Raw genomic sequence first — 19,520 nt, 5'->3', positions numbered from 1 at the left:
TACTGTCTCGTTCATGTGTGTTTATTTTAGCCAGTGACCTGTGACAGAACGTGTTTCTGTTTGTCTCATCTATAAAAGAGTGTGGAGTCAAACAGTTGCACAGGGAGTAAAACCCGAGAGTCACCACTTAGAGGCCACCTATCTTGATTTGTATTTCTACATCCTTACATCCATGCAGAAGCTTTCTGGGAAAAAGAGTGACAAGACCTTGCAAGCTTAGGATAACAAGGACTACAATGGAAGAAATAAAATAACAAAAACATTTTGAGGTGAATTTTCCCTCTCCTGTCTTTCTTTTTTTACTGCTCTTCGGTACTGTGGCTTGGTGCAGATGTCATTATCAGATGCTTCGAGGTTTATTTTGAATGCTGTAATAACAGATGAGCTCAGTGACGGCAAGCTCTAACAATGACAGAAACGTGTCGTGTGTGTGAAATGATATTCAGTATTTATTACAAGCACTGCGTCATGCATCACCCCATGGGAAGTTGTGAACAACCTCTGGATAAGAAATTCTGCTTTGTAAATCTGTAGGATTAATCAGTAGTTGAAGGAGGAAAAAGTATAAAAGTCAAAAGTGAATTTACACAAAGACATCCAGGATTTGAAGCACAAAACACGAACGTTTGTGTGTCTGTCAGGCTGCTCTGAGTGTGTACTCAGATGTTCAGAAAAAACACTTATTTTAGCTTCACTGAGCCGGTACTGTAGTCTTTAGTCAGGTTGTAAAACTTCTCATGCAAGGGTTTTCACAGATTCACACAGAGTGAAGGTTATTTCTAAATATCATCTCACAACCTCTGACACTTAGTCAGCTTCTCTTTAGCCCATATTTCCCATTTACAACGGATTTGTATCAGATCTGTTTAATGTCATTTGCCCTCAAGAACTTTAAACTTTTCCATTTTAACAAGAGACCTGCACTTATCCAGTCCAATTAAATCTGTCACAACAGCCCTGACTCAACATTTGTTTTTGTTTTTTAAATTTTGTTGGAAATTTTTTAATTGGATAACATATTGATAACCGAGGTTTTAGTAAAAAAACAAACAAAAAAACTTGTATTGTGCTGGGCAGCAATTCAATTTGCAAAACACCAAATTTTATATTTTTTCATCCTCCCTACTTGCAGTCCAGTATAACTTCATCACTATAACCTCAGTGTTAAAAAAATATATCATACAACATCCAGGTATTAATTAGTGAATGTTTCAGTTTTGTATAGTCCTGTCATGATATTGAATAATGCTGTTGTCTACAGCTTCAGAGACTTTTGTGCAACAGCACAAACAAACTTCTGTGTCTTATGAAACACAATTTAAACCCATAACAAACAGAAACCAATATATTTTGTGTTTTCAGCATACAAAGGTGTCACTTCCCTCCATGGTAACCTTTTTAAAATAAAGACAATGGTCTTATTTTACCATCCTTTGTATTAGACATTCAGCATTTTAAACTATGTTAAACAATAGTTGAATGTGCTATTCTTAGTCCAATCAATAATCGGTATAGCTGGTGAAGCTTGTTTTCATAACACTTTCCAGTCATTTGATCCTTAATGGTCAGAGATGTCTGGTATAACTTCTTCAGTTGAGGTTAAAGGAGGTGGGAGAAGACTGTGGAGTCGGCATGTTTACTTTGGTTTTGTGAAATCCTGAACTCACCCATCAGCTCAGACAACAAGGAGAAGGGATGGGGTGGGGGTGATGTCACACCTGAAGCCCTGTGATAAAACTTGAGCTAAACACAATCAGTCACAGCCTAAACCAGCTGAATGTTTGCCACTACATCAAGTAAAGACATCAAACGTTGTGTTGTTGGGGCAGGGAGGAAAGAGTTGTTCAACCACTTTTGTGTGCTATATTGTTTTGCTTGTTTCAATTTTTTTTTAAGTTGAATAATTTATTTCCTGGCAAAATAAAATCAACTGTAAAGACATTTCCTTTCGTTCCTTCATTTCAACAATTGTCACTGAAAGCAAAAACAAGCAAGATGTTATTCATAGAAGGCTGATATAAGTCAAATTTCGGTGGGAAGGACAACAATATGATATATATAAGCATTTACATAAAAATAGGTTATATTAAACAAAATCACTTTCGGATTATGTTTAGGTGCAATGGTAAGGGAAGATCATGCCACATGAATTCAGCATGAACACAATGAAAGTTTCAGCCTCAGAAACTACAGTGGTTGTAACATTACCTGTCCTGGGCTGTGACATACAAGAATTCTGGTGGGTTTGAGACCCAGTGAATATATAATTGTCCATTTAAACATTAAGTTATCAGTTTATTAGGCACACCAAGCTAAGACTGATGTTGGTAAAAAAAAAAAAATTGTCTCCTATCATCATGTAAAACCATACGGGGTCCTTTAAAAAATGAGAAAGAAAGAAAGTAGTTCATCACCTTTATTGCTCCAGAGGGGGGGCGGGGTGTTATAATTAGTCGTTTTTCTTCCTAAATTTACTGCAGCCTCAATGAAGCAATATATTCGTCATTTATACAAAATAAAAATAAACATTTTCTCTTAACCCGTCATCGTAAAATCCAGTGCGGGCAAACGTTTCCCCTCAGTGTGGGACCGTCTGTGACGCATCACACCCCTATAAAGTTAATGGTTCCGCCCATTCCCCCGGAAACACCGGCGACTACAGAAACCACGGTGCCAGAAGCAGGTGGAGCTAATTTATCAGACGCAGAGTTGGAAAAACTGAAAATAAAGTAAGTGTTTAGAAGGTTTAATGTGACCTTATTTTGTCGTTAATCGAAAAACAAAGAGTCAAAATGTTATACTGCGTGTGGCCTGTGTTCATGAAGATGCAGTGAGCGTGTTGACAGATTAGCTAACGCTAGCTGTGTAGCTGTGACACCCGCCGAGCCAACAAACAAAAGGAGTCCCCGCAGCCCGGACCACTGTCAAACTATCAGTCCGTCTGTTATCCACGTCCAACTTTCTCCGGTAATTTATCGGCCAGCAGTTAACGTACGGGATCTAATCGCTGTTTGTAACACCAGTCGTCCGAGCCTCGTTAGCCATGTTCAGTTAGCATAAGCGGCTCGGTGTCTGGTCATCCTGTTTACCGCTTATTCAATGGATGGTTTTATTATTGTTATCAGTAACGTTAGACGTAGCACTGTTGTTAGTATTTGACTGTTAAAGGCAGTCTCTAAATTTGACGATTGTTTTCTCAATTGTCTTAATCTTTTTGTGTTTAAAGCAGCAGGGTCATTTTGTAAGACATTTACAATTTGCGTTTCCCTTACTTGCAAAGTGTCCTGATGCAGATAACCTGTTTACGGAAGACGCGATAAATAGCCTACCATCTTGTCCTAAACGGTGCCAGGTGTAAATCGGCGCATGATTAAAATACCCAGCGTGTACACATTATGTATAATGCCCCATTTCAGAATAACATTAATTATTTTAATGTCCTTGGATTACAATTAAGCAATATTGTGTTCAACACTGCACTGTTACAGCTGGTAACAGTTGAGCTCACAGGTTCCTTTAGAAACTGCAGCGTAGTGTTTGAATACTTTAGTATTTCACTGTCCATCAGTGGCTATTTGGGTTTGTTGTCCTCTGCCACGTTCAAATAAGAAATACTGCTTTACATAGAGGCTGTGGCCCAGGGGCCCATTCAGTAATCCGTCCATTCACACATTCATTTATGAGTCCAGCTGAACTGACCACAGGCTGCGTTTAAGTCACACCAGTTTTTGTTTTTTGTTTGTTAAAAAAAAAGAAATGCAGTTCAGCATATTTCTTTCAGAGTTACTCAGGCGATTAACATGCTGACATTTAGGCAGATGTGAGTCATGCCATCCAGCTGTTGCCACCCTTTCTCTTATAAAGAACTTGCCTCTTGCAACATGATGACTCTCACTTGTTATGAACTGTAAATTGGAAACCTTTAATATATACATGTCATATTTTAATAAAACCTTTACTCATAGTGTGTTTTGAACATTTTACTATAAGTAGCGACACATGCAGCAACATACAGTTTTAAGGCACCTGTCCAGATTCAGATCCACCTCAAGTTAAAGGGTGTGTGCACTTTTGGCAACTGTATATCCCAGTGCACAAAGCCGGGTTTATAAGGACACATCGACCAACAGCAGTGGTTGACCTCTGCCATTTAGTTTTCATGAAAATTGGTGGCAGGCAGACTTTCTGTGCTGCTGCAGAGATTGCACCGCTCTTCTAACAACATCATTTATTCTGATGGACTTTTCCTACTAAATAATTTCAGTGTTTGAGCCAATTTACACTTTTTAGTTTTGCTATTTGCTCAGTCACTTGCATGTCTAAATGTCCAGCTTTTGTGTTTTCAGATTGCAGTTTTCTTATGCTTATGCTTGATATTTTGAGTATGGTAGTAAGGATATCTTGCATGTGCTGATTATGTGTTTTCCTTATAGAGGCAACCTTTGCCACCTGGCAATCAGAAACACTGGACAAGCTTGTGAGTAGTGAACAGTGATAACTTTGGTTGAATTGAAATGTTAAGCCACTGTACTACAAAGTGATGTGCAGTTACGATTTTTACCTGACTGTTGGGTTTCTTTTATTCCAGGATCGGTTAGATTTGAATGGACGAGGCAGCCAGAGGCACACAGGTACTGTATGACCTCACCTGCATCCTGCACCTCTCATCCTTATGCAGATGTCACATTTTTGGTTAATGAATGTGTCATCTTTCCTACCTTCTAATAACATGTGACATTTGTTTTTCTTATCTTTTGCTACATGTAGTCCAGCTAGTGAGGCCCGTTAAAGGTTCAGTGATGCCTGTGAAGAAGAAGAGAAAGCTCCCTGATGCAGATGATCATGGGCACAAGTGTAAAATTACAAGGTAAACAGACACACACATCCAATTTACATTTTAACTTATGCCACCATAGTCGTCAATCTGCACTGCAAGAAATCTCCTCCTCATCATTGATCATCAAACCATCAAACTGTGTGTGTGTGGGTGGTTCAGTTTTGGTCCTGCTTTTGCTTCTGGAGCCCTTTGCTCTGACCTGTAATAAGAAGCTAGTTAGAGCTTGAGGCGCTCTGCTGGCGAGGACAGTCATTGGTTGAACCTGCAGTAGGCTGAAAAAGGACTGGCAGGGTTGGCTTTCACCTGGCAGTGGGCGCACTGATCCCCCTCACCTTCTCATTTTCCGCGTGTGTTGCAAGGAAGAATGTGGTCCAGTCTCAGTCCACAGCAGGAGAGAAGTGTCTAAGTGTCAGTATAGTCAGTACTTCAACTACAAGTATGTAGACGGTGTGAAAGTGGGTGTAGACTTTTCATTTTTAATTCAAGGGGTTTTACAACGGCTCAGAAAGTGTCTGTACATGTAGCATCACATGTTTGTTGTTGTTGCCAGCACTGCAGGTTGGGAACAGTGGCTAATTAAACCCGTTTGCACCAGTTCACTTTGAAAGAGCATCTGCCAGGTTTTTGTTGGAAGTTAATTAAAATCATACAATTTGATGAGTTGAACTCAGCTTCAACTTGTATTTGTTGTTTGTATACTTGTTTTTTTAACTGTAAATCATCGGATCAATCTGAGGTTGCAATCATAGATCAATAAACTTGTGTCTGATCTGTTTCATTTCTATCTTCATCTTATTTGTGGCCATCAAGTCACAGCTGGATACATATATTTCAACATTTAACCCTAACAAACAGCAGATTTAATGAACGTTACAGAAATGTAAAGCTGAATATCGTGATCTAGTAGACGAAACTGAATAAAATGTAATAGTTTGAACTAATTGATTATTTTCTCCATCTCAGACTCTTTCACTGCTGCTGCTATTTTAATGATAAATGTGCTTCAATGTCGCACATGAATCACTCATTTAAAATGGTGGCTTTGCTGTTTATTTACTCGTTGCCATGGTGAATTGTTGAATATCCACTCATAATGGCTTTTTATATTCCTATGGTCTGAGTGAACATACTCGGGGTTGACTGAACTGACTGAGATCAGCTGTTCTGGAAATGAAAACTCAACTTGAGCCGAGTTGGTTTTAAAACTGAGCCCTTTGTTGCAGTTTCACTCGACCTCAGATCCGTGGTGCGAAGCTCATCAGCTCTGAGAAAGCGTTCTCCAATAAGAAGTGCCTGGCCTGGTTCCTGGAGTATGCCGGCCCCGACAAGGTGGTCGGTCCAGAGGCCATGGAAAAGTTCTGCGAAGACATTGGTGTGGAACCAGAGAATGTGAGTTCCTGGCTGTGGCCCATGCTTATCCGGCATCTAACACTCATCAGTGCTGCTCTTAGTGGTCTTCAGTGTTGGTTAACGCTCTGATTTCTCAGTTTGAGGTTATGAAGGATGCTCCTCTTAAAGAGGGGAGACATTGTTGTTGTAGACGGCAGCAGTTTGGAGATATTAGGCTAATAACTTGTCTACTAATTGGCACCTATTTACCAACCCTAAAACATACGGTACACACTAACACTGGCAGATTAAAGATTGAAATAGTTATTTTTTAATACAAGTTAGTTTTCAGCTGCATGAAATCCCATTAGGCATTTTACACAGATCAGATATATGTATGTCTGTTGCCATTTTACCCTTGTTTGCTTGTTTTTTGCCAGCTCCCCTTCAAGTTTCACTGCTTGGGAATATGTTTACAGCCTCAGGAAAGCAGACAGTTCACAGTGTGAAGACAGAGGGAATGAAGACCCTGTGCATATGTACCGATGTGGATTTAAATGACAGCTAGAATGAAAGTTTGTCTCTTTCTTGCAGATTATCATGTTAGTTTTAGCCTGGCACCTAGAGGCAGTAAATATGGGGTTCTTCACGAAAGAGGAGTGGCTCAAGGGAATGACATTATTACAGTAAGAAACCTTTTATTGTAACTATCTCTTCTCTAAATGGAGGTTAAATATAAGACTTTGTTTTGTCCTTGTCTCCCACATTTATTTTATATCCTATCAAAATAAGCTTCACATGATGTTCAGTATGATCATCTATGATTAACATACACGCTCACATACATGTACTTTTATCTTTGGCGGACTAACCTTTACTATCACAACCAGAACCTCTGACCTTGCCCTGAGCCTGAGTCTTCTGCTCTCTGAATGCCTAAATGTCTTGACTCCCTAAGTGCAAAACTCACACAGGTCATCCCAGACGAATGTACACACACTCACACACTGATGCAATCTTACCTCACTGGATTTAGTTGTCAGTAGACTTGTAAAAAAAAAATCTAGTGAATGGTGTGCATGTGTCATACATATGGTCCTTCACCTACTTGCAGGTGTGACTGCACGGAAAGGTTACAGGGCAAACTGGATTACCTTCGCAGTGAGCTCAACGACTCTGCAGCCTTCAAAAACATCTACAGATACGCCTTTGACTTCGCCAGGGTGAGTTTGCTTTCTTCATTTTAGTTTGTGTTTAAAAGTACACCAAACACCACATGAAGATGTTGTCTTTGCTGACCTCTAGCGGTTAAACCATTCACCTGGCTGTTGTGAGTACAGGTGTATCCCAGGACAGCATGACATCATTTTTGGGTGTGTTTCCAGGAACAACAAGGCAAACGACTGATGACAAGCTACTAACTGTCATAGAGAATAATCAGGGAGGACAGTGAAACACTTGAATTGCCTGGTGGCAAGTCGAAGCACATTCCTGGTCAGCTGCTCAGTAAACACAGCTCTTCTACTGTTTACCACAAGGAAACCAAAGATAGAATGAGAAGTAATGTCCCTGATCATTTCAGAGTCTTCTGCAGTGTTTCCACCTCCGACTGTCGACCGGTTAGCAGTCTTCCTTCACTGGTCTCTGAATCGTCACCCCCCAAAAAATAAAATAAAATAATAATCATATTGAATATCAATCTAGAGCTCTGGAAACGTTTCCACCAGCAGGAGTCATTCACAGGACCCAAAAAGACTGAAATTCACCATTTCTGTCACCTCAACCTGCTGTCTTTGTCCCCGTTTTGTCATCAGGATAAGGACCAGAGAAGTTTGGACATGGACACAGCTAAATCCATGCTGGCCTTACTGCTGGGCAGAACATGGCCTCTCTTCCCAGTCTTTAACCAGTTCCTGGAGGTAACTTGAAGCTCTCGTTTTTTGGGGGGATGGGCTGAAGAACAGTAATTTCTCTCGCCCCTCTCTGTTATTTCTTCACTGCCACTCTGTTTTTCTTCTCTCTCCCACAGCAGTCCAAGTACAAGGGGATGAATAAGGACCAGTGGTATAACGTTCTGGAGTTCAGCAGGACCATCAACACAGACCTCAGTAACTACGATGAAGATGGAGCCTGTGAGTGGATTTTCCAGCCATCCCACAGTAAAGCTTTAGTCACAGCTCAGTATCAGTGAAAGGAGTTCCTGGAAAACGAGTGATGCTTCAAGCTTAGCGACTATGGCCCAATTCCAATCTGACACCTTAGCGGCACGTTCACGGGAAGTTCATAGCATTGTGAAGTCAAATATATGAGATGCTGTCAGAACGCGAGTGTAAAAAAAAAAAAAAAGGAAGGAAAACAGTAAACAAACGTAGACAGAGCTCCCATGTATCTTTATTGTTAATGGACGAAGCATAGAAAAAAAAGACGTTTACTGTCAGTATTATGTTGCTCGTCACAACTGTGTGTAGTTTGTGATTATTGATGATTTGATCAGATCTGATCCAAGAACAGTTGTTTTTTTAAGTATATTTTTTGGCTTTTTTTGCCTTTATTTGATAGCACAGTGAGATAGACAGGAAAGGGGGAGGCAGAGAGAGGTGGAATGACATGCAGGAAAGGTCTGCCCGACGCGGAATTCGAACCGGGGACGCCTGCGTTGAGGACTGTAGCCTCTACATGGGACGGCCGCTTTAACCACTGCGCCACGCACCGCCCCCCGAGAACAGTTGTTTTGAGTCTGTCCCTCACACACCTTGTGCGCGTTGAAAGTAAACGGTAAATTATCCGTCCCAGACCGGACCGAGTCAACAACGTTTTGATCCTCACAGCCTCTCACACTCAGGCCCTGAACCCTCACTGACTTAACTGACATCAACATAAATAACTAAAAAACAAAACCAAAGTTGAACTGTTTTATTAACATTTGTACCTTTTTGTTTTGATTGAAGTTTGTCTGTGTTTCACTGACTTTTCTCCTTGTTTTGTCTGCAGGGCCAGTGCTGCTAGATGAGTTTGTGGAATGGCGGAAGACATGGTCAGCGTCATAGCAGACAACGTTGCAACACCAAAAAGGAGGAGGGAGAGAAAGCAAACAAAACAAAAAACACAAATACACGAGGAATCTCCTTATTGTTTAAGAAAAAGGAAAAACACACACATTTATGGACTACAGAATCATCCCTGTGGACTCTGGGTACACTCACATCCCATCAGAGGTTGTCTCTGTGTCAGCCAACTGTTGTCAAGAGGCCTTTCTCTCACCGAGTAGTTTTTTTTTATAGTGTTATTTTGAGAAAAGAAACGTGGGGGAAAGTTCCTAAAATAAGAAAACAAAAAGAGAATAATGAGTTGTGGAATTTATGTTTTCTTGATAATTATTTTTTTTTCCCATGTTGTGTCTCGTTTATAGATGTTTTGACAGTAATAAAAAGGAAATGGAAGTGTGACAAGCTTCGTCATTGGTACAATCTGTGGACAGCTAGAGGTGACATCCCCCCTACAGTTGTATCGCATAAAGGCTCTGATGTTACCTGTGTGCACCTGTCTCATAGTGAACTGCCCTCTTGAGATGACCGTAGGATGTTGTGTAAGATGGTGTAAGTGACATTGTATAGGTTGTTTCCTTTGGTTGGTGAGCTTCATACCTCTGATCACTGACGGACTGCAAATCCTGTATGTTGTCACCGGAGTTAACTGGTTATTGGTTCTCTGGCTGTCGGTGTGAACTCAAATGGTGATGTCCTGTAGCGGGGAAGCTGGTATAGCCAAAGGTAAAACATGTATTACTGCTCATCTCATCGCTTTTCTGGCCCAGACTGAAATAACCACGTTGTGCTCCTCATTAGGGATTTATTACATCTCACTATAAATGAAGGAGGTGATACATTTGCCAGAACATGTGTTTCAAACTGGAAGTTCAGCTTTCTTGTTAGTCCTCCTCCTCCCTGAGCCTTTAACTCCTTCAACTCAATGTGGATTGTGTTGAAGCAGGTTTAACCCGCTCTTTACCCATGGGGCAACAAGAAGGTCCAACTGTTGGAGCCAGTTTGACCCACCACTAGGTGGCTGAGGGGCACTAGCGTTTATGAAAGATTGTTTTAATCGGGGAACTGATTCACTCTGTTGTTTGAGGTGGGGTGGAGCCAATCCAATACATATCCCAGATGGCATAAGGTGGAGGTGGGGAACCCTGTGGACAGGTTGCTGGTCTTTCACATACATTCACACCTACAAGCACTTCAGAGTCACCAGTTAACCTTGTGTGTGTGTCTTTGGACTGTAGGAGGAAGCTGATGAAACCCCACACATACACAGGGAGAACATGCAAACTCCACGCACTGAACCACACCCACACCACCTGTATCAAAGCATTAGAACCATCTGCTATTACTACAGCACCCAACACAGGATAAAATGTAAGTGAATTCCTTCCAGGTCTCATTTAACATGTAGACTTCCTTTATTTCGAGGTTTACATTTATATCATTGTATTTCCTACATTCCTTGCCTAAGCACAGGCATAACCCAGTTCTGTGAAACAGCTGTTCTTTGCCAAATGCTATAAAGATGTTGAAGAATAAAAATAATCTTCAAGTTTCTGGTCCTCCCTGAGAGCACCGACCTCCACCTGTGGAGAGAAACTCCTCCTTTGCTATAAATATGTTGTTTCTTCACTTGAGGCAGTTAGCCTAATGTTGTCTCCTGCTGGGAATGTTTATAATGTCAGCCTCCCAAACCAATTCCAATACCCATGCAATGTTATCTAGACAATTAGCTAACACTAATAGATGCTCCAAAGCACTGTTATGCAGACTGGAACAACATGAAAGACCTGGTAATTTATCTTTCTGTATTCATAACAGCCTCAGGTTTCTGGTTGTGTCTTTATTTCTCAGTATCCCAGCCTCCATGTGCTACAGAGACTGTTTGGAAACATGGACAACGTGTTTACTTGCCTTAGTATCCTGGTTTCTGTCAGAGAGCTCCAAAGGCCTGTGCTACATAGAAAGATTTGATGTTATCCTACCACAGTGGTTCACTTTTTCACTGGGGTAAATCACCATGGTGAAAGGTAAACACTGGATCAGATCAAAACTACTGACCAATCAGATCCCTGAGAAAAAGAGCCTTCTTGAGTCTTCATTCCTATGGGAGACTAACAGGAATAAAATAGTGAGTGGAACATTTACATAAATCATTTGAATTGTTTAGCTGCTCCAGACTTTGCATGTGACAACTCTGTTTTAAAACAGACCTACACAGAGAGTTGATCACACTGTGTTAACTATTATAGCTTCATTTCAACTGAACAAAGATTCTTCTTTAGGATCATGATGACAGTGATGAAGCTTATCGTCATCAGAATAACACAAGGAGACTCTGTGACCTAACTGGGTAGGCCTATAATAAAAACTAAACCTCTGAATGACTTTGTTTAGAACAACACTTTTCAATATCATAAATTGTGAAATTTTAAACATTTCAGTTAGACTGATTCATCAGAGTCAGGCATGAACTACTCTGCTCTGACAGAAACAGTCTGACATTACCTTGGACATTTTTTTATTTGCATGTTCATAACACTTTGTTCATGATGATACAACAACAAAAAACTTCTTAGTCTGACCTCATATTGAGAAACCATTTCATGTCATCTTCATCTCACATTGTCATATCACTTTAGGACGTGTTTCCTATATCATATCAAGAGCTTTATTTGGTTCTCAGTTTTCTGAGCCAGCTGATAACCAGCGTCAAATTGCAGGTTAAATTTAGTTAACCCAGATCAGTTATCCTGGGTATGGTCACTCTGCTTTGTATGACAGACCTTTGACAAAGTTGTCCAGGTGCTGTGGCAAACTCACAGTCCACATGTCAGTCTTGATATAGTAGGCCTAACCATAAATTGTTGTGAACATGAAATGTCCTGAATAGCAGAGTTAACCTGAAAGTGTTCCCTCCCTTGAATAGTCATAAAAATAGCTTTTGTTACTCTAATTTATAGCTCTTTTTTTATTTTTATTTTATTTTATTTTTTATTTCACTGCTGTTTTATGTTGAATTAAAATGTCTGATGTTCATCTTCTCTGTTAGGCTACTATTTGGTGTTGTTTTGCTTTTGTTTTGTTTTGTTTTTTGCACTTTTATATTTAATTTTCACCCGTATTATTATAATTATCAGTGTTTCCCCCAGAAAATGTGTTAGTTAAGGTGGTGTCTGTCCTGTTGGCGCAGGGGGGGGGGGGTTGTGCGCGAGCGGATCGATCGATCGTCCGGGGGGGGGGGGGGGGGGGGGATTCGGCGCGCCGTATTAAGTTTCGTCCCGCGCGCTGCTGTTACGCGCGCTTCTCTGTGGTGTGTATGTGTGTGAGAAGATGCGGATATGAATGAAGGCGCTCGTCCGACGGGGGGGGGGTCGCGGCGGCGGGGAATATCGCTACATTTTTATTTTTTTAAGACGTTAGTTTAGGCGGCAGCTCTTTGTTGTTAAGGCGGCCGCCTTAACAGGAAAGCGCTGCGGGAAACCCTGATTATCCTGCTGCAGTTGCTCGATTGAATGAGAAACAGCCTCAGCGCGCCAATTCTCGTTTGTCCGTGTCGCACTTGAAGGCATCACATAATCTGGTGGAGCCGTGAGATGAGTGAGGAGGGCGGTTTGAATCCGGGAGCCAGAGCTCCTCCTGTCTCTGTGCTTTTCTTTTACTGAGTGTCGTGAAAACAAGGGACCTGACCGAGAAGCTCCGGACATCATCGAGCTGACAGCGCAGGGAGAGGAGAGGAGAGCACCGGGGAGAGCACCGAAGTCCTCCCGGAGAAGAGAGAGCCGCTGGTGAACTAAACCCATCAGGTAACGTTTAAGTTGAATTAAAACAGCTTCATGTAAATGTAAAACTGAGGAAGTCCCACTGGGGAGTTATTTAAGAGCTTCTCAGTGAAGTTGAACAGAGTAGTATTAGATAAAACCACCGTAATGACCAATTTAATCCACAATGAACAATGTGCATTTTTTAAAGTTTGTCGGTGGTGGCGAGAGGCAAGTGTCGATATTGATCTGGATTGAATAGTGTTGTGATACAGGACATCACTGAGCAGCGTCGACTTGAGACAAGATGGAAAATAAAGTCTTTATCTTCCAAGCCAGACCCCACATTCAGACCTTTACAGTCAATGATACAGACACACGTCCTGTCGCAGCCTTCAAAATAAAATACGAATAATACCACAAGTGAGGGGAAGGGCAATGCAGCTTTAAAAATCAGTCAATCAAATCAAATCAAAACAAAATACTATGATATAAAGTAGAAACATGTTTTTATACAATGATCAATTAATTCCATAATTCAATAATTCATTTGATATCACTATTTTCCACAATTGTATTTTGCAACAAGTGACTATGCCTCCTCCACTTGAGACAAGTAGGTAAGGCATCTGACCAATGGCTTACATCCTATTAACTAAACCTTAATTGTGACAGCTCAACATTTAAATTTATGATCATTTAATTTTGTACATTGTCATTTTTCAAAGGTTCTTTTTTGGCAGGCATTTCCTACTTTTATTTTGAAGGAATGTCTTCATATTTCCGGTGTACATTTTTGGCTTACTCTGGGCGACTTAACACAAATAAAAACACTACAAAACGTGCCATAAAGTTCACTTTGCTAAAAAGAGAATACTAGACTGTCTGTCAAAGCCGCATCGTTGTGCACTATGTTTAATCTACGACGTCATTAAAACGTCAACATGTGACTTTTCAACATCTGCACAGCCTAGGGCCATTTGTGTTTTGTCTCACATCTGTTGTAGCCTAGTGTGCCCACATGAAACCACACCCATGTTTGGCTGGTATTCATCTGATCTTACTTGCGCCATAGTCAAATCTCTGTGGCTGCAGATAATGTGGCCTGTAGACTTTTAGCTGTAATCCATCTGTCTGAAACACAGGATGTTATATTCCCAAATGAAATGAATGAAAAGTGAGAGTGTGTATCTCATACCTTTCAAGACTGAGCATATTCAGAAGCTATCACACAGCCAGGATCAGAAGTAAATGTGTTAAAGCTGCTGACAGCAGACTGTTGTGAACAGGTGACTTCAGTATAACTGCCTGTTCCTCAACAGCTGCCAACACGGTTTTCCCTCCCTGATTGAGCATTATGCTGCTTTTCTTTTCACGCCTGATTTTAAACGGAACATTTTTGGGGTTTGGATTGTTTGGATTTTAGTACATTATCAAGAGATTTGTGTAACTATAGCAGGCACGGTTTCTGACATTTGATAGATAAAATGTAGTTAAAAGATAATGACGTTACTGCCCTGTTGTGTATTTGGTGTTGATAATTGGATAGGAGCCTTTATCAGCTGATAGATCAGGGTGATGGTGAAATGTAGTTGACATGGGAGGTAATTAAGAAGTCACATTGTTTTTTAGTTTACTTTCACAACCTCTAATTATAATAATAACATTTCTGTAAGTTGTGCTTTTTGGGGGGACATCACAACAAAGCACAATTAGCCTACATTTTCTGTTTCTGATGCAGGCTGTATGCCTTTACCTGTGGATTGAAGCTTTGATACAACCCTAACCCTTAGAGTTGGTCAGCATATCAATAACAAATCTTTTAAGCTCTAAAATATTGACATGGGCTTGAAAAATCTATAATGTCCAGGGTTTGTGTTGCTATCCAAAGCTGAACTTCCACTAACACTAATGTGAAGTAGGGGTCTGTCTGTGACTAATTTTGCTGAAAAATGCTTTTTGATTTTGAGTAGTTTTCTATCCAATGAATAACTGATGAACTCAAGTATCATTTGACCAGTAAATGATTAAATCGATAGATGAGTCAGTTGACAGCTTTGTAATCTAGAGAAATGCTCTGGTGCCAGGCAGCTCCTCTCTTTGGACAATGGGTCTTGACCAAGGATTCAAAGATCTTTGAATGTTCCACCTATAGTTTACCAACACAAAGGTGATGTATTATTCATGCTGCTTGTTTTATTCACCAGTCTAAAATACAAAACATTCAGTCTACAGTGAGTTATGACAAAGAAGAGCAGCACATCATCACATTTGAAAACATTTAGTGGGTAAATAGTCTGAATTTTTGCATGATGACCGAAGCAATAGTTAACTTAATACAATTTACCTTCTGTTGACCTACTAATGATTGGGGTTGCAAAACTAATTATATTCTACTTAACATTCATGTTTTTGTTGATATGATGCAGTTAGTTTTAATAACCCACAATTTCCAGCTAATTCCCATAAAGTCCTATTAATTCCCATACATTCCCATAATTCCCAAGGAAAGTTTCATATTTGGAATATTTAAAAAAAAATCCCCCAGTTTAACGTCCCATGGAAAGTTCCTGGAATAGGCTATTACAGGAAATTTTCCTTCCCTTTGCAACTCCCTACTAATGATCAGTCAACTAATCCCTGCAGTTCAAGATGAAATAAAATCACAATAATCTTGATCGCCCTGCTCTGCAAAGTGAAAACGACTTGGTGTTTGTAGCAGGGAGATAAAGTCATGCTCCATCATCCTCTGTGAAACACAAACCAATGTTTGTGAACAGAACAATAGCAGAGTGAGAACAGGAAATGGATGAATGGATTTCACTTTCAATATGCAGTAAAATGTCAGCACGTCATCTTTATTATTAGTTCAAAGAAGAAACCATCTGCCTGAGCGGAGAGTCTACACGCGATGAATGTATTTGTTAGTGTGATAATCGCTGAGGTGACTGTAAACTGGTTCAGGTAAACACTTTAGCCAAAGTAGGCTACACAGAAAAACACAACCCCCCTCTCCCGTCTGAGGATGAGTCATTTCCCAGTCATGCTGGGTCAGAAGAAGTCAGTTTAGTTTCTTTTAGTGTGCTTGTTCCTCTCAGAGGCCACATATTGTACTTAAGAAATATGCAGCTTTACTTTGTGGTCAGTGCTTCACGTGTCTCTGGACACATGACTCAAAAAATATATCAGAGGTGGTTTTCTAATGCTTACCACCCTCTTCACTGGATGCTCTTTTCTTTGGTTACAAAACCCACAGGGCTTTTTTATTTTTATTTTTTTAAAGAATCTTCTCTACACAGGATGTGAGACCATATTTACGCTAAGTGGTCTTGTTGTGAAGCATAGGTTGTGAAGTCTATGGATGGATTATTAATGATCAGGCTTTGTCTGTGGAAAGACTAGGCTAGTTGTTTTGTTCTTCCTCTTTTGGTAATTTTATTGTTGTTGAGTTGGTGAGACGGTTGACAGGGGTCAACACTACCTTAAATGGGGTCTTTTGTGTAAGGAGTTACACCTTTAATTAAATTTATTTTCTGTAACCAACCAAACCTTCCAACAAAACTCACTGGAAACTTGGTGGTCTAAGTTGGGTTTTCCTATATATTATTTTAGTTTCCTCTTACAGTTACAGGCCTGAGTCTTTTTTCACATATCTGGTTGACATGGGACAGTAGTTTTGTTTTGGATGTTTGTCATCTTGAATCTTATAGGCATCAATATCTTGATCAGTTTAGGTCTGCTACTTTACATTTGTTTGCTTAACGGATCTCTAATCTGAAGTTTTCTGAAGAGATCTTCTTTTCATATGTATTTGAAGGGTGTTTCAAAGTTTCCATAACACAGTGCTTAATAATACGAAAAACCAATGCCAGTGCATTAACCAAAACAAACATGTGCAGCCTAAACAAATGTTCAACAGGCAAAACAGGCAAACTACACATTAAGGCTCCCACACTCTGGAAACCATTGTCATGTAGTGCAGTTACAGTTACCAGCTGTACTTTTCCAATGTTTTCAGCATCTCAAAGGAAAATCTGTTCTCATGCCAGTGAATGGAAGTATTTACTCAGACAGACCATTGAGCAGATCTGCTGAGGAAAACAAAACAAGTCTTTCTGTTGTCAGTCTTCTAGTTGGTCCCTGTTAGAGAAGCACACATTTTCTTTTATCTGCTCTGTTCAGCGTCCTCTCTGTGTGTTGGGCCTTTAAGTGACACTGATATGATTATAGACTGGCTTGATGAGTCCCATTAAAAGTATCCATGGAAACCGAACCAGCATCCTGACAATAGTGTAAGACTGAAGAGATGTCTACAACAAGGATGATACAAATAAAAATAACTGAATAAACCATACCGGTAACAACAACAACATGATGTTGTTGGTATCACTTTCAGAGAGATAAAAACCTTGACAGCCAATCAAAATACAGTGAGCAAATACCTTTACACCCATGTTTATGAGATGAAATGTGATATCTAAAACGTATTCTAATCACACAGGAGGTGCCTCCCTCTCTAATTGTGACTACCAGGATTATATGGACAGTATAGCACAGGTGTGTCATAACAAGATAATGATTATGGGCTGGTCACCATAAAATACCACTGTAAAAAATGTGCACACAGTGACATATGTGTTATGTTGGATGTTGACCTGTTGAGCTGTTGCCAGTTAAATGAATGTACAGCAATGGGGCTGTAAATGGGGCACAAACACATGAATAGTAACATGTGTGGTCTGTGCATGTGAGGCCAGTTGGATCCATCCATGCATTGGCTATATGGCTACTTTTTTTTTTTTTTTTTTTTTTACAGTGGTCTGTTATTGTGGTCAGCCCACGGCATGATACTGTGTGTAATCAGCATCTTGATATGACACACCTGTGCTGTCCTGTCTTTAACTGTGAAGTGACCGTGGAGAGAAACAGGAGGGTTAGGTAGAGAGAGTGGTCAGATTTGAAGCCATGGCTGGAGAGGACTCTTCCAGGTGAGCCACCAAGACGCCCTGTTGGTGAACATTACGTGAAAATGTTTTTTTTAATATTATCTGAACTCATAGCATGTCACATCAGAAAATGAAATGATTAACTACTGTACGAACTGTAACTAAATTGAAAGTGTGTTTGCGCCACATGGGAGGTGGAGTTGGTTATTGTCAGCGTTGTATCTTTACTTCGTGGCCACTTACAAAATGGAAGAGAAATAAAGAGGGACATGTGTTTGCTGTGCTTTTGGCTAATTTTAGTCCTTAACAGGCCTCATACAACCACACCACACCCACACACACTGACACACACAGAGACGTGCAGCTTCCTCTTTTTGTTAATTGTCTCACTACATTTGATATTTGAGACCTAGAGGCTACTAGGAGTTTGGTGCTTAGTGCTGCTGCACTCACACAAGATGGACAAACACACACACAAACTTCGCCATCAGCCATGTGACAGGAGGACAAACAGAAACTCGGACAGTCGTGTTTGACTATGGATCATCAGCAAAGCAAACACATGATGGAAGTTGCATTCCTCTCTTTCTGTATGGGTGCGTGTTTGTGTATGTTTTGGGAGTGTTGAAAAGTGTTAAGAGTTTCTAAAAGGGAAGGATATCCTTGTTACTAATCCTTATCTGCAGCCAAGTCTGCTCCAAAGCTATGTCTACAAACTTATTCTCCAGAATAACAAACAGTGTTTTAATCTCTGAGTTTCCTCTCTGCCTTGGCTACAGTGCAGTGCGTGTGACTCAGTGTGACTCAGTGTCAGGAGAGCAGCAGCCTTTGATTTTCCTCCAATCCGCTGATATACAGTTTAAGAAACATAGTTTGGTCATAACTAGGACCGGGACTTTAACGCATTAATTACGATTAATTAACTACACAGAAATTAACGCGTTAAAAAAATTAACGCATTTTAATCGCACTTATTAAATTATTTTTTTTTTTCTCACGTGTGTCTACGTGCGGTGCGCCCGCACGCGAGAGAGGCGGCAGTTTGAGAGGCTGACTGGCAGAGATGAGAGCTGGTGAAACGCTAGCATGGTTATTTAAAACACCATCTCTGATCTCTGCCTGCACATAGATACACAGACATGGGCGCACGCTAAATGCGCTATATCGTGCTAATTGCTCAGCTGCAGCGCTATATCTATGACCTGTCACTGTCACAGGTGCATCTCATCTCATTATGACAGGACTTCACCCTCAGAGCTGTCTGTCTTCAGACTGTCCTGACCTGTCCCTGAACATCACACAGGGACAACATGGAGCTGTGTGATTGGTTACTGAGTTTTATTAATGTTTACATCAGGCTGAGTTCAACAAATCAGTTTATGCTACTGTGATTTAAGTAGCCTAGTTAAATACTACAGTAATCATCATAGTGTATTGGAAGGAAAGACCATTCAATCTGTATGTATCAAATATCGATTAATGAATTAATCGATAATTTGCATCCCTAGTCTGTTGGTCTTGGTTAAGTACCACCTTGAATGCTTAAGCTTATGTATTAAGTCATTCAATGGTATACTAAAATCCATGTTGAAAAAAAATGCTTCTC

General features: G+C 40.3%; 2 protein-coding genes across 2 annotated transcripts in view; both read left to right on the top strand.

Annotated features, from left to right (window-relative positions):
- Positions 1–2,653: 2,653 nt before the first annotated feature.
- On the top strand, positions 2,654–9,590 carry dcun1d5 (DCN1, defective in cullin neddylation 1, domain containing 5). Its single transcript, XM_083985793.1, has 10 exons — positions 2,654–2,729; positions 4,434–4,477; positions 4,589–4,631; positions 4,768–4,867; positions 6,061–6,226; positions 6,761–6,852; positions 7,281–7,389; positions 7,981–8,085; positions 8,196–8,298; positions 9,158–9,590. Exons 4-10 carry the CDS (start codon positions 4,800–4,802, stop codon positions 9,211–9,213), a joined length of 699 nt encoding a protein of 232 aa, XP_083841919.1. The 5' UTR covers positions 2,654–2,729; positions 4,434–4,477; positions 4,589–4,631; positions 4,768–4,799; the 3' UTR covers positions 9,214–9,590.
- Positions 9,591–12,844: 3,254 nt separating this feature from the next.
- The window catches only part of LOC310995642 (calpain-5-like), a 29,237-nt gene continuing 22,561 nt past the window's right edge, over positions 12,845–19,520 (top strand). Inside the window, exon 1 of the mRNA XM_083984748.1 lies at positions 12,845–13,013. The gene's annotated coding sequence lies outside the window, so the exon portion shown is untranslated. The remainder of the gene's footprint in view (positions 13,014–19,520) is intronic.

This window comes from Trachurus trachurus, assembly GCF_905171665.1.
Source record: "Trachurus trachurus genome assembly, chromosome: 13".
Taxonomy (NCBI): Eukaryota; Metazoa; Chordata; class Actinopteri; order Carangiformes; family Carangidae; genus Trachurus; species Trachurus trachurus.
Note: the sequence above shows the minus strand (reverse complement) of the source record. Positions and strands in the feature narration are given on the sequence as shown.

What these genes read in the sequence shown, in the direction of transcription:
- dcun1d5 (XM_083985793.1), top strand. Translation starts at nt 4,800, where the DNA reads ATGCCTGTGAAGAAGAAGAGAAAGCTCCCTGATGCAGATGATCATGGG. An exon ending in TTGGTGTGGAACCAGAGAAT is followed by an intron (nt 6,227 to 6,760) that starts GTGAGTTCCTGG and finishes TCTTTCTTGCAG; the next exon opens with ATTATCATGTTAGTTTTAGC. An exon ending in ACGCCTTTGACTTCGCCAGG is followed by an intron (nt 7,390 to 7,980) that starts GTGAGTTTGCTT and finishes TTTTGTCATCAG; the next exon opens with GATAAGGACCAGAGAAGTTT.